This window comes from Anolis carolinensis, unplaced genomic scaffold (genome assembly GCF_035594765.1).
Source record: "Anolis carolinensis isolate JA03-04 unplaced genomic scaffold, rAnoCar3.1.pri scaffold_14, whole genome shotgun sequence".
In the NCBI taxonomy this organism is placed as follows: domain Eukaryota; kingdom Metazoa; phylum Chordata; class Lepidosauria; order Squamata; family Dactyloidae; genus Anolis; species Anolis carolinensis.
This window is the reverse complement of record NW_026943825.1, coordinates 14,088,618-14,103,617: the sequence shown is the minus strand read 5'-3', so window position 1 is coordinate 14,103,617 and position 15,000 is coordinate 14,088,618. Positions and strand designations below refer to the sequence as shown.

General features: G+C 41.2%; 1 protein-coding gene across 2 annotated transcripts; it reads right to left on the bottom strand.

Moving 5' to 3' along the window:
• Positions 1-1,626: 1,626 nt before the first annotated feature.
• LOC103280364 (keratin-associated protein 10-7-like) lies at positions 1,627-6,874 on the bottom strand. Of its 2 annotated transcripts, XM_016996787.2 has the most exons (2): positions 6,839-6,874; positions 1,627-4,365 (listed from the first exon to the last, which is right to left on the bottom strand). In XM_016996787.2, exon 2 carries the CDS (start codon positions 4,340-4,342, stop codon positions 3,656-3,658), a length of 687 nt encoding a protein of 228 aa, XP_016852276.1. In that variant the 5' UTR covers positions 4,343-4,365; positions 6,839-6,874; the 3' UTR covers positions 1,627-3,655. The 2 variants fall into 2 exon arrangements, with proteins under 2 accessions (XP_016852276.1, NP_001306709.1); NM_001319780.1 differs by lacking the exon at positions 6,839-6,874 and having other exon boundaries at positions 3,571-4,365.
• Between the last annotated feature and the right edge of the window lie 8,126 nt (positions 6,875-15,000).

Below are 15,000 nucleotides of genomic sequence, written 5' to 3'. Positions count from 1 at the left end.
CTTGATCCATTCCACAGATTTACTTCGTCCTGTGTCATTGTTTCTCCCATCGAGATTTCGTTGGTGGCATCTCCAGGGCTTCTAGATCTCCTTCAAAACTTATTTAACGATGGTATGAAGCCAATTCTCCAAATATGGCTCAAGCAAGGAATGGTAGGTTGCGAAGAAAAGCCAAGAATCACGCAGTGCCCAGCAAGACAGATTTTATTTGATAGATTTTTAATATACAAAGCAGCAAAGAAAGCAAAGCAAAGACGGATAAATAAATAAAAAAAATTAGAAGTGTAGTTCCAAGAAGAACTCATATGTTGTTCTCCTGATAATATTTCCCTGATATGGTTATATTACATTGTTAAGCAGATTTTAAAACAGGAACATGTCTAAGGTGTTGCATAGATTTGAAAACAGAAATGTTTTTAAGATGTTATATTGACTTAAAAGCAGAAATATATATAACAGAAATGTATTTAAGATATTGTATAGATTTTAAAGCAGAATAATAATAATAATAATAATATAATAATAATAATAATAATAATAATAATAATAATAATTTTATGTCTTACCCGCCTCTCCACATGGCTCGAGGCGAGTCACAGCACAGTCAAAAACACACAAATGTGTAAGACAGCATATAGATTTTAAAGCAGAAATGTGTTTAAAATATTGTACAGATTTGAAGGCAGAAATGTTTTCAAGATGTTACATTGATTTTTAAAGCAGAGAGTAATCAAGAATAAATCATAGTGTTTGAATTGTTTTCAACAGCGTTATACTTATTTATTTTAATGGGATTTTAGCCAAACTGTTTTAACAATTTAATTCTATTTTAGCAGTTTTATTTTGCTTACAAAATTGTGTAGGTTTTTAAGGTTGTGAGCGGCTTCAGAGATAAAAGCAGTGCATAAGCATGATGAGTATGATTAGTATTAATAGTAGACATGTGTGCGGAATTCATTCCTACTGTTTCTAACATTTATTTTGTGTCTTCCATTTCTTCAGGAGAACAAAACGGGAAGTACGAAAACCTGCTCAACACGAAAACAGGCTTTTGTCTGCAGCTGAACTTGCCTCCTTGGAAACAGAGTGTGTGTGTGGCGGGGCATGCAGGCAGGCCCAGAGTGCGTCTGCAGCTGAGCGCCGCTTACATTCGAGTAAGAGGCGCTTGGCTGCAGGTACTGGAAGATGTGCATGCTTTCTGGGCCTGCCGCCACACCACAACTCTCTCTCCAAGGAGAATGCATGTGTGGCATGGCATTGAGACAGGCCTGGAAAGCGTGCTCACCTGCCAGTGCCTGCAGCCGAGCGCCTCTTGCTCGAGAGTAGAAACAGCAGGTGCCAGGTAAGAAGAACAGAAGCCTCTTTAAAGCGTGCAGGAAAGGGGAGCCAGTGGGTGGGTCTGATTATTGGGGCCCTAAACCAAAAACAAATATCTACCCTCCCAATTTCGGGGTCCCCAACGAAAGCCGAGACACGAAACAGGGCCAGGTTTTCTCCAAAAGCACAAGCCTAATAATTAGTCATTGTAGTAGTAGTATTACTATACCATCATTTTGCCCCAAAATTTCTATTAACAGTTGTACCTGACATCAAGGCCATAGCCAGAAAAAAAATGTGTGGGGGGGGGGGGGGGAGTTGAAACTTTTTTCAGTGAATCATGAAGAGTAGTTCCATAGTACAAAATAATTTAGAAATCGGGCTCAGTCGATAAACTTCAATGGACACTCATGGGGATTTGGTTAATCAATTAAAATTCATGAGTAAACCAGTTTTTTTAAAAACTGTAAAAGTTTGGGTTTTTACAGCCCTGCCTGACATCTACTTTGTATTTGAACTAGCTGTAATAATAATAATAATAAACTTTATTTTATATCCCACCCGATCTCCCCGAAGGGACTCAACAACATATTTAACATAAACTTAAAACATTCCAACAATACACAAAATAAAATCATGGACAAATACATTAAAATCCAAGCAGATAAAATCAGAGTAATTAAAAGCAACCCAATGGGGACAGCTGTGCCCGGCCACGCGTTGCTGTGGCAAAGTGGTGGTGGTATTGGTTAAAAATTGTTGTGGAATTTTTATTTGACGTTATTTGTATTTTTAAATTAATTTTATTGTAACTTATCTTTTTGTTTATTATATTTTATTATTTTCTTGTATTATTTTTAGTTATTTTCTGTTATTATAGTATTTTATTGTATTAATTGGCATATTTGCTTCATGGCCATCTTCAGTTCGATAGTCAATAGTGTTTGATTCCAATATTTTATAATCTGAGGACCCGTTGTCTTTTACCATTGGCATCCATTAGCATTTAGATATTAAATTTAGGAGTCCTAGGTGGGAGTTTAATGGCGGGCATGCAATGTCATTTGTATTCGTTTAGGGGAGCTAAAAGGCTGGAGAATTTAATTCATTTAACATGCAATTGCATTGATAGTTTCTCTCTCTTCCATGCTGGATATCCATAGACAACCAACATGTTAGAGTATTGGATGAAAATTGTGGCCCCTTCCAAAATTACAAAGCAAGAGGTAGCAATGAAGTGAAAGCATTGAGATTTCAAGATCAAATTGGGGGAAAAAGGAGTGAAATTTGTGGCCGGAATATCACAATCGTAGAAATCCCGTTGGGCTCACTTGTCTATCCCAGTTCGCTCGGTTCCTTTGAAATGTCTGCAATTCTCTTACAAGACATCAATATTGAATGGGTGACATCTAAAATGTAGATCCAACCTAAGTATCTCATGAAACTACAGATTCCAGGATCCCTAAAATCTATAGTCATGTCAAAACGCTAGAACTTCGTAGTGTGGATGTTATTTGTGAGTCCTTAAAAACAGGAAGACATCGCACGGCCAAGGCTGAAAGCAAGCAAAGAGATGCTGCAGGAGAATATATTAGTGCAAAGAAGAATATGTGGATTATACGTGGACTTATCACCTCTTCATTCTCTACAACTCAAGCCGAGGTGTACAGTGTTCCCTCACTACTTTGCGGTTCACTTTGCGCGGATTCGCTGTTTCATGGTTTTTCAATAAACTCTAAAAGATTATTATAAATCATTTAAAAAATTACAATTTTGTAATTTTGGTTCACTTTTCGCGGATTTGCTGTTTCATCGTCTTTCAATAAACTCTAAAAGACTATTATAAATCATTAAAAAAATTACAATTTACAGCCTAAGGAAGGGAGGAAGGAGAAGCGGAAGGGAGAGAAAAGAAGCCCAAGAGGCAACGGGAGGAGAAGGAGGCGATTTATCAACACACGATTGGTTGATAAAGACAAAATAGTGTATAACTACTAAAATAATGTATAAATATTAAAATAAATATAGCGTCCCTACTTCGTGGATTTCCTGGAACCTAACCCCAGCGATAAGTGAGGGAACACTGTATCTATACTGACCAGTTATAGCAATTCTATATCCATCTGATTGTCGTCACTCCAGCCGATGGAATTGTGACGTTTCTAGTTTGAGGTGGGATGCTGAGATTCTCGGTTACGTTCCCTGGATATGAGTGCTTGGAAGGGAATGCACAACCTCTTGTGAAGCTGCAAATCTCAGGAACAGATGGAGAAGGCAGTCAAAGGGGAATTAAAGTCGCATCGAACTGCGACGATACGAAATCACGATTTCCGGAGCATTAGGAACTCTGTTTCTTGGGACAAGAACCGCAAGAGCATTTGGCACAGGAAGCAGGCTGGGAACAGCAGGATGGGTTGCAACAGGAAGGCACCGGACAACAGCAGGGAGGTTGGCAACATGGGCAGGAGCTGGCGCATGGATTCAGGCAACAGCTTTGTGGCACCAAAACAACGCCACAGCCCGGGATATAGACTGGGATGTAAGATTGCCCCTGGCAAGGGTTGCCGCAAAAAGGCAGGCAAGACTGGCCCTGGCAAGGCGCTACGCAGAAAGGGAAGCACGACTGGGGTTGGCAGACACCAGACTGGCCTTGGCAGCCGCAAGCCGCCTCCTCGCATGTGGCGTCACAAACACTGGCGCACGGGCTCTTGCATTTCACCGGCTCCGGCGAGCACGGCGCGGGACAGACACTGACGCACGGGCTTTTGCATATCACTGGCTCTGCCTTTGCACAGCATGGATCCGGGCACTTCTCAACCTTCACACATGGGTCGCAACACACTGGTTGGCATGGGGCGCCGCACAAATCCTTCGCAGTGGTGCATGAGCTTCCGCAGGGGTCTGAGGAGCAGACGCTTTTGCAAGGGGATTTGCTGATTGGGGCGCACACTTCAGCGCACTTGATGGAGTTCCCTTTTACCCATATGGGGGGCGGGAGGCAGCGTTGCTTGCATTGATAAGACATCTTGCAGGCGGGTGGTCACTGGTCTATGGGATGAAGGAGAAAGAAAAGAAGGAGGTCACTCTTAGTATCAGGGGCAGGTTGATACATGTATATGAGGAGCCAACAATGCATGAATAAGCCATGAGAGATCCTATGGAATAAGGGAAGGTTTGGCATCTCCTAGTCCACAATCATCATCATCATCATCATCATCATCATCATCATCATCATCAACTGGACAAAGGCTGAACTGGACTATTTGGACAGAAAAACAAGAAAACTCATGACCATTCATCATTCACTGCACCCTCGCAGTGATATTGACCGGCTATATCTGCCTAGAAGATCAGGGGGCAGAGGACTCTTACAAGTAAAACAAGCAGTCAAAGAAGAAGAACATGCCCTGGCAGAATATGTCAAGCAAAGTGAAGAACCTGCTTTGATTGAAGTCAAAAATCAGAAACTCCTCAAAACACAGCAGACAAAGAATCAGTACAAGAAAATCGCACTACAAACTAGAGCTGACAGCTGGCACAACAAAACATTGCATGGAAAGTTCCTTAACAAAATTGAAGGAAAAGCTGATAAGGAGAAGACCTGGCTCTGGCTCACGAATGGGACCCTGAAGGAAGAGCAAGACATCAGAACAAAGGCCATTAAGGCCAAGATCGAAAAATCAGCTGATGACCCAAAATACAAACTGTGCAAGGAAGCTGATGAAATCATGGATCATATCCTCAGCTGCTGTAAGAAAATCACACAGACAGACTACAAACAGAGGCACAACTATGTGGCCCAAATGATTCATTAGAACTTATGCCTCAAGTACCACCTCCCAGCAGCAAAGAACTGGTGGGATCACAAACCTGCAAAAGTATTGGAAAATGAGCACGCAAAAATACTGTGGGACTTCCGAATCCAGACTCACAAAGTTCTGGAACACAACACACCAGACATCACAGTTGTGGAAAAGAAAAAGATCTGGATCATTGATGTCGCCATCCCAGGTGACAGTCGCATTGACGAAAAACAACAGGAAAAACTCAGCCGCTATCAGGACCTCAAGATTGAACTTCAAAGACTCTGGCAGAAACCAGTGCGGGTGGTTCCAGTGGTGATGGGCACATTGGGTGCCGTGCCAAAAGATCTCAGCCGGCATTTGGAAACAATAGACATTGACAAAATTACGATCTGCCAACTGCAAAAGGCCACCTTACTGGGATCTGCACGTATCATCCGAAAATACATCACACAGTCCTAGACACTTAGGAAGTGTTCGACTTGTGATTTTGTGATACGAAATCCAGCATATCTATCTTGTTTGCTGTGTCATACAATAAAATAATAATAATAATAATAATAATAATAATAATAATAATAATAATAATAATAATTCACACAGTCCTAGACACTTGGGAAGTGTTCGACTGGTGATTTTGTGAAACGAAATCCAGCATGTCTATCTTGTTTGCTGTGTCACACAATAAAATAATAATAATAATTTATAATTATAACAACAACACTTTATTTATATTCTGCCCTATCTCACCAAGGGGACTCTGGGCGGATCACAGTACACCTCCAGAACTTTTCAGGATCAACTATGACAACAATCTCAATCAACATTGAAGACATGTCAGCTGCCAAAGAACAGTTGCTTTATGAACTGTGCCAAGATAGGAAACGTGACATGTTGTGTGTCCAAGAAACACACAAGGATAAACAGAAATAACCAAAAGTTCCAGGAATGATCTTAGTGACAGAAAGATGACATGTTCCTCCTAACCTTCTGAGATTCGTTCAGGATCTTCTGAATCTATTGAGATCCTCCTCACTTAACATCCTTAGATCCGCCCAAATTCTTGTGGTCCCCTTGAGCTTCTCATCAACTTAGGTTTTTCCAAGATCTTCCAAATAAGAGTTTCAAAACATCTAGTAAGGTATAACTGAAATGAACTGGCAGGTTCCAAAATTCCCAACATCTTTTTGGAGTTTGATGGAGACTCAAAAGAAATTTGATAAGACTAGCAGCCATTTCTCAGAGGAAAAGACCTTCTCCATCAGTGGTTCTCAACATGATGTTTTGGCCTTCAACTCCTAGAAATCCTACTAGCTGGTAAACTGGCTGGGATTTCTGGAAGTTGAAGGACAAAAAAGCCTGAAGACCCACAGGTTGAGATATGTTCTACATATCTTTATTGACAATTCTTTCCACCTACCGTTTTCAAGTTCCTTCTCCTTCAAAACATCTACAAATTTATTCTATTTATCTACATTCATCTTAAAGAACTCACAAAGCTTCTACACTCTTTTTGTATTTTCATTACAAAACCAGCTATTCCATGGAAGGCTTTTGAAACTGTCACATAACCTTCTTAAAACCATCCCAGGTGACTAAGGAGAATAGGAGTCTTCCCAGTCATACTGCCAAAAAAATATTTCCATGAAACCAGTGAAACTACTGAAATGTAGGAATTTATTAACAACAGGAGTAAATCCTGATCTTATCAGACTTACCAAAAGGGATCAAATGGACCAAGGATCAAGTAGATGAGGAAGAAAAGAACACCAGCTCTTTTATATAGTTCTTATCAGTCAGGTTCCGGAAATGAAGCACTTCAAGGGATAATGAAACCTAGTATTAAAAGATCTACTCTGCTCTAACCACTCATCCCTGAAATTGCCTTTTGACATCACAGCTTTTAATGAAAATGTCTTAATTTGAAGGCAAGTATCCAGTGGCTTCCAGGAAGATATATATATTGTCCATTCTGGTTTCTACTCATCCTTTGGTGGAACAACTGAGATGGGTTAGTGCTGTTTTCATTATTAATCTTGAGCCTAGGGGTGCATCCACACTACAAGAATTAATGCAATATGACACCACTTTATCTCGCATGGCTGCATGCTATGGAATTCTGGGAATTGCAGTTTTACTCCTTCAGCAATGCCTACTTTTAGCAAGATTGCTTCCTTCTTAGATGGCCATTACGTTATCTAAGCCTTGTAATGATACTTGCCTACCATGGTGGAGAATTAAAAGATTATAGAAACGGATATGACAAAGGGACACGGGGCAAAATGAGGATACGTTTGCTCTGATTCCATAATATTCAGCCATGACAGTTGAACTGGTATGGAACGGCACTAATTCCACAATGTAGCTGCGGCCACAGAGGTGAAGGACACTCTTTCGTGTTTTGATTCTTGAACATCAAAGGTGTCTTCATACCTCAAGGAACACAAGCCAGCCAGATTTTTCCGCATTTTGAAAAATTAAGGAGGTTATGATTACATGGGCAAGGGAGTAGGCCACACGATAGCCATAGAAGATTGGGAAAGGATCTGGAAAAGAAAATTAAAATTTACGTACTCAACAGAACTAAAGGAAAACTGGTATAAGATTTTTTTATAGGTGGTACATCACTCCGGAAAGGCTGGTGAAATTTAACAAGGGTAAAGAAGATGGAAAATGCTGGAAATGTGAGGAACACATAGGTGATTTTATGCACATGTGGTGGAAATGTAAGAAGGTAAAAGGGTTCTGGCAGAAAATTCATAAGGAAATGGAGAAAATACTCCAAAATAAGTTTGAATTAAATCCAGAATACTTCCTCTTAGGAATAACGGAGCAAAACACGGAGAGGCTTTTTACTTACATGATAACAGCAGCCAGAATTTGCATAGCCAAGTTATGGAAAACCCCAGAAATTCCCTCTTTAGAACAATGGATGTTAAGACTAATAGATATCAAAAATATGGATACATTGACACAAACAATATCCCAGAGTACTGCACCAAGAAGGAAAACAGATTGGAATAAGTTGAGACAGTACTTGAAAGGAAAGGAAATTGAACTTGTGTGATGTATGATAAGAAATAAGAAGGTGTAACGTAGTTTAGCCGGAATATATTTTGGTTAACAGATAATACCTCGTGATGCAGAGGACTTGGAAGGAAATAATATTTTTGGTCGGGTTTTTTTTCTCTCCCTTTTCATGCTTGTTTTACTTTTTCCTTTTTTACTATTTTTTTTCTTTTCTATTTTTTTCTACTCTTTTCAATTTTCATATATTGGTCCACCTTTTTTTAACGTATATTTAAAATGATAAATAAAATACTTTAAAAAACAGAAAATTTTCTGTCAAGAACATATCCATTGCAAAAAAATTTCCCTTCATTTAGATCAGTGGTTCCCAACCTGTGGGCCATCTATTATAGAACTCCAATATGCCGATGACAACGTAGTCTGTGCGCATTCAGAAGAAGACCTACAAGCCACTCTAAACACCTTTGCAGAAGCATACGAGAAGCTCGGCCTCTCATTGAACATCGAGAAAACCAAAGTGCTCTTCCAACAGGCACCAGCCAATCCCTCTGCAAAGCCAGGAATACAGCTTAACGGTGTAACATTAGAAAACGTTGGCAGCCACCTCTCCAAAAAAGTCAACATTGACACTGAAATACAACACCGCCTGAGCTCTGCAAGTGCAGCATTTTTCAAAATGAAGCAGAGAGTGTTTGATGATCGGGACATCCGTAGAGATACCAAGGTGCTTGTTTACAAAGCCATTGTCCTCCCAACCCTTCTCCACAAAAGTCAACATTGACACTGAAATACAACACCACTTGAGCTCTGTGAGTGCAGCATTTTTCCGAATGAAGTAAAGAGTGTTTGATGATCGGGACATCCGTAGAGATACCAAGGTGCTTGTTTACAAAGCCATTGTCCTCCCAACCCTTCTCCACAAAAGTCAACATTGACACTGAAATACAACACCACTTGAGCTCTGCGAGTGCAGCATTTTTCCGAATGAAGCAGAGAGTGTTTGATGATTGGGACATCCGTAGAGATACCAAGGTGCTTGTTTACAAAGCCATTGTCCTCCCAACCCTGCTCTACGCCTGTGAAACATGGATGGTCTACAGACGTCACACTCAACTCCTGGAGCGTTTCCATCAGTGTTGTCTCAGAAAAATCCTGCAAATCTCTTGGGAAGACAGGCAGACAAATGTCAGCGTGATGGAAGAAGCAAAGACCACCAGCATTTAAGCGATGCTCCTACGCCATCAACTCCCCTGGACTGGCCATGTTGTCCGAATGCCCAAAGATCACCATCTCCCAAAGCAGTTGCTCTACTCCGAACTCAAGAATGGAAAACATAATGTTGGGGGGCAGGAAAAGAGATTTAAAGATGGGCTTAAAGCCAACCTTAAAAATTGTGACATGGACACTGAGAACTGGGAAGCCCTGGCCCTTGAGCGCTCTAATTGGAGGTCAGCTGTGACCAGCAGTGCTGTGGAGTTCGAAGAGGCACGAATGGAGGTCTTAAAGGAGAAACGTGCCAAGAGGAAGGCCCATCAAGCCAACCCTGACTGGGACCGCCTTACACGGGGAAACCAATGTCCTCACTGCAGGAGAACATGCAGATCAAGAATAGGTCTCTTCAGCCACCTATGGACCCATCCCCAAGTCCCCACAACTGGAAGACCATCATCCTCGGCCTATGAGGGATCGTCTAAGTAAGCAAGTAAGTAAGTAAGTAAGGTCCCCAAGAACTAAAATATGATCCACAGAATCATCATTACTACACCATTGCAATGATACGACTGGTCTCACAAAACCCTCTTATAATGCCAAGGCAACAGGGATGTTGGGAGGGTAGAGGCATGACAACAAGCCTTCTGACTGCTGCCTCTCTCCTCCTCAATCCACCAAGCAGAGCCATTCCATGTGGTGCCTGGAAGCGGAGGCACCTTGTTCTCTTCATTTTGAGGACTGTTCCTGGGATTATTTGGGGTGCTGATTCAGAAAATGGCATTGGATAGACCACATGAGCTCTAGATTATTAAATGTGGTTTTCTGTGCATGAGAAGATGGTGATTACTGAATGGCATATGTTCTATATCAGAAACTAGAGCTGATGTGGTCTATCCAATGCCATTTTCTGAATCAGCATCCCAAATAACCAAACCAAATCTAAAGTTGACCAAATAATTATTCATAACCCTTATGGTACTAATGTTGAGAATGGTCCCTGGACAAAGTTGTCCCTGGACAAAGTGGTCCCTGGTCAAACTGGTTCCTGGTCTAAGTGGTCCCTGGTCAAACTGGTTCCTGGTCTAAGTGGTTCCTGGTCAAACTGGTTCCTGGTCTAAGTGGTCCCTGGACAAAGTGGTCCCTGGTCTAACTGGTTCCTGGTTTAAGTGGTCCCTGGACAAAGTGGTCCCTGGTCAAACTGGTTCCTGGTCTAAGTGGTTCCTGGACAAAGTGGTCCCTGGTCAAACTGGTTCCTGGTCTAAGTGATTCCTGGACAAAGTGGTCCCTGGACAAAGTGGTCCCTGGTCAAACTGGTTCCTGGTCTAAGTGGTTCCTGGACAAAGTGGTCCCTGCTCAAACTGGTTCCTGGTCTAAGTGGTCCCTGGACAAAGTGGCCCCTGGTCAAACTGGTACCTTGTCAAAGTGGTCCCTGGTAAAAAAAAAAAAAAAGTTTGGGAACCACTGAATTAGATTTATCGGTGTGCTAGGATTTGTCCCCAAAATAAGAAAAATGAGAACAAAACGCAAAACAAAACACGAAGTCAAGAATTCCTAAACGTGACACATATCTTAAGTAAGTAATGTGCACTAGGCTTCTTTATTAGAAAAATGGTAATCTCACCCTACCTGACACCTTGTTCCTAATTTCATGATACCCTCAAGGCTTGGCCTGAAAGAAAAGGTGAAGGAGGAAGTCCATATCTGTTTTCAGAGTCGAAAGGGCCTTATTCCTTTTCTAATCTGCTGAGAGAAAGATTATGATGCCCAAAGGGTTAGGAAAGTGGTTTGAACCTCAGTTTCAAGGCTGGCCTTTTTGGTCTATTCAAAATATTCTGGACAGAAACAAAATGGGCTTTGAATTTATGGGGCTAGATTTGGAAAAAAAGGTGGTTAGAGGGAAATGAACAGGTGACTTATTAGAGTGGACTCATTTGAATCCATAACTACATGCTTCCTTTCCTCCTCAGCTATGTTTCATTGACAGAGAATGTGCCTCATGAGTAACCCCATATAAAAAGGCTCCCCAGTCTTTCTGTGGCCACTTAACCCACTTGTTTCCTTCCAAAAGCAGGGTGAGTTTCACACTCTTATTTTTCATCCATTTCTCTAAAATTCCAAAAATTATCTGAATTGACCAGAGGAGGAGGTTGAGAAGGAAAAGGTGGAAAGGGAAGAGATGGAGATGGAGGAGGAAGAGAGGGCGGAGGAGGTCAAGGAGAAGAATGTTGGAGAGGAAGAGCAGGTTGAGGAAGATGTTGGTGAGGAAGAAGAGGTTGAGGATGAGGAGGATGAGGAAGAAATGAAGAGATGGGGAAGAGGAAGTGAAAGAGGAGAAGAGCAGGTTGGTGAGAAAGAAGACAAAGATGAGGAAGGGGAGAAAGAGGAGAAGGAAAGGGGGAGGAGGTAAGATGAAGGTCAAGGAGAAGGAGGAAGATGAGGCTGAGAAGGAAGAGGAGTAGGTGATGAGAATGGGAGGAGAAGATCATGGAAGAGATCATGGAGGAAAAGCAGGTCAGAGAGATGAAGAAAGAGGAGAAGGAGGAGAAGGAAAGGGGGAGGAGGTAAAAAAAAAAGGTCAAAGAGGTAAGGAGAAGGTCAAGGAGAAGGAGGAAGATGATGCCGAGAAGGAAGAGGAGTAGGGGATGAGAATGGGAGATCATGGAAGAAATCATGGAGGCAAAGCAGGTCTGAGAGATGGAGAAAGAGGAGAAAGGAGATCGAGGAAGAAGAGATTAGGAAGGAGAAGGAAGAGGAGTAGGGGATGAGAATGGGAGGAGGAGATCATGGAAGAAATCATGGAGGCAAAGAGGTCTGAGAGATGGAGGAAGAGGAGAAAGGAGATCGAGGAAGAAGAGATTGAGAAGGAGGAGATGGTGATGGAGAAGCAGAAAGTCAATGAGAAGCAGAAGTCATGCACTTTGTCATTGCCACCACCAGTAAAGCTCTGGGGAACCATTACTGTTGCCACCTTTGTATTCCTTTCTGGGGACTGGCCTGGTGAAGCATGAAGGAGTAGGAGTAGGCTCCTCTCTGCTGTCCACCAACCCGAGGAAAGTTCTCATCCAAGACACAGAATGGGAGCAGAGGTGGTAGATGCTTTCCCTCCATCCATTTACTCACTCACTGCCCCATTGTCATATCCTTGTCCTCGTCCTTGTCCATCTCCATCTCCATCTCCTCCTCCTCCTCCTCCTCCAGCCAGGTTGTCAACCCTGACCATCTAAATTCATTTTTTTTTCCATCCTCAAGAAGAACAGGGACTCCAAAGCATGTTCCTGTCCCAACTGTCCTGCCTTCTGCCTCCAATCTTTCCAACAAAGCCTACAGGTGCCTGCTCAACTCAATGCATGAACTCAGGCACAGAAAATCGCACATCTCAATACTTGGATCCATGCACTGCTGAACATAAATCCCCAAGTGATTCTAATTTTGTGTCAATCCCAGACCCATGCACTGGAGTATCTGCTCCCAAATGTGTGGATCTGTGTGGTCCTGAGCCCAAGAAGTCTTCTCAAAAATGTGAAGACCCATCTGCTATTGCAAAGGACCGCCTTGAGTCCTCATGGGGAGAAAGGTGGGGTATTATTATTAACAACAACAACGACAACGGTCCTCAGTTTCCCAGTTCATCTGCCAAACAATGTACCAGTACAATTCGGTGCCCCACAAAATGCACTAGCATGCTCCCATGCACTACTAAAGCCTATGATTCTTGTGCCACTTGCGTGCCGCGGATAATACTCGCATGCGCAAGGAGATGTGGCATCCCATGCTCCAACACATGCGCTGCTTAAATGGAAGTTCACCAGAGACCTAGGAAGCCTATTGCAAGAAATGACTGTGTACATGAAATCCTCAAATGCCTGCATATGACTGAGAAAATTGCTTTTGAAACTACCTAAAGGAGGTTTTAATTTGGATTTTTAAAAACTGTAATTCTCTGCAATGTTGTAAATATTTTTCACCTGTGTGGCTCACCATGTATTTACTAGGTATGTCCAAAAAATCGTTTTGAATCTTATATCGGATTGATATCGGATTGTTCTCGCTTTTTGAGACGCATTCCGAGACGTTGTCTCACGGCTCAACCGGCAATGTAATTTGAACCATCGTGGGTGAAAAAATCGGAAATACTTTCTATATCGAAGCGCCAGTGCCCCCTACTTTAGAAACGATAATTGAAACATTTTTTTCATCGATCGGACATGCCTAGTATTTACACCTGTTAAAATTCATATATATATATATATATATCACACACACACAGTAGAGTGTCACTAATCCAATCTTCGCTTATCCAATGTTCTGGATTATCCAACGCAGTCTGCCTCCCGCCCGGGTCCACAGCTGTTTCTCTAGGCAGCAAGGACCAAACCTTTTATGGATTTAATTTCCGACAACGTTGTTACTCTCAGTTCATTTTATGCAATTCTATCTTTATTTGTAGTCAATGATTTCAATACATTGTGATGTTTTGATGCTAAATTCATAAATACAGTAATTACAACCTAAAATTACTGCGTATTGAACTACTTTTCTGTCAAATTTGTTGTAGAACATGATGTTTTGGTGCTTAATTTGTAAAATCATAACCTAATTTGATGTTTAATAGGCTTTTCCTTAATCCCTCCTTATTATCTAAGATATTCGCTTATCCAAGCTTCTGCCAGACCGTTTATCTTGGATAAGTGAGACTCTACTGTATCTTTATTAAGTGATATATAAGCACTATCAAAAAATAATAAATCAATTTAGCCAATCCTTTGTTAATGGATGTTTTTGTGCATATGTCTTTGTTTGATGTTTTTATAGTTTTAATGGATCTAATCTACAGTTGTATGTATTTTATTTAGATATGTTATATATTTTTATATATTTGTAAGGCATTGAATTTTGCCATTTATTGTTTTTGTAAACCACTTTGAATCCCCCCAGGGGTGAGAAAAGCGGTATAGAAATGCAGATAATAATAATAATAATAATAATAATAATAATAATAATAATAATAATAACAATAACAACAACAACAACAATAACAATAATAATAATCATAATAATAATAATTCTCTATAGGACCTAGTCATTTAACTCCCATCTTTGAGCTTGGAAAAGTGCCTTTGGGGACTTCATTTCCCAGAATCCCCAAGCAACCATGTTCCCGTGTAAACACGCCAGGAATTTGTTGCCTTTGGGCGTTTCACACCTTGCTTGGCCATAACGTGATTCATTGCCATCCCTATAACGTATGCAGTCTGTTATGCCACCCAGACTTGGCGTCCATCTGCAGGTCAGATCTGAACATGACGCATGTTGAGCTCTGGAAGGAATAAACACCTTTGAGGGCCATAATTAGCCAAGAATACATTAGAGAAAAATACGTTCTTGAGCCAGAAAAGAGAATGGTTTTTCCTGTTCATCAACACATATATCTGTCTTCTATTTAAATAAAAGACAATGTATGTATGTATGTATCCAGGTTGGTTGATTCATTTGTAGGTTTGCACCACAAAGACTCCTCTGTGTCTTGATGGACCTGAACCAAACTTGACATACAAACCCTTCAAGATCCAACCTAAAATAATGGCATGGTTTGAACTAAAAGAAGGACTTCTTTCAGAATCAAAGCAGAAGGAAAGCA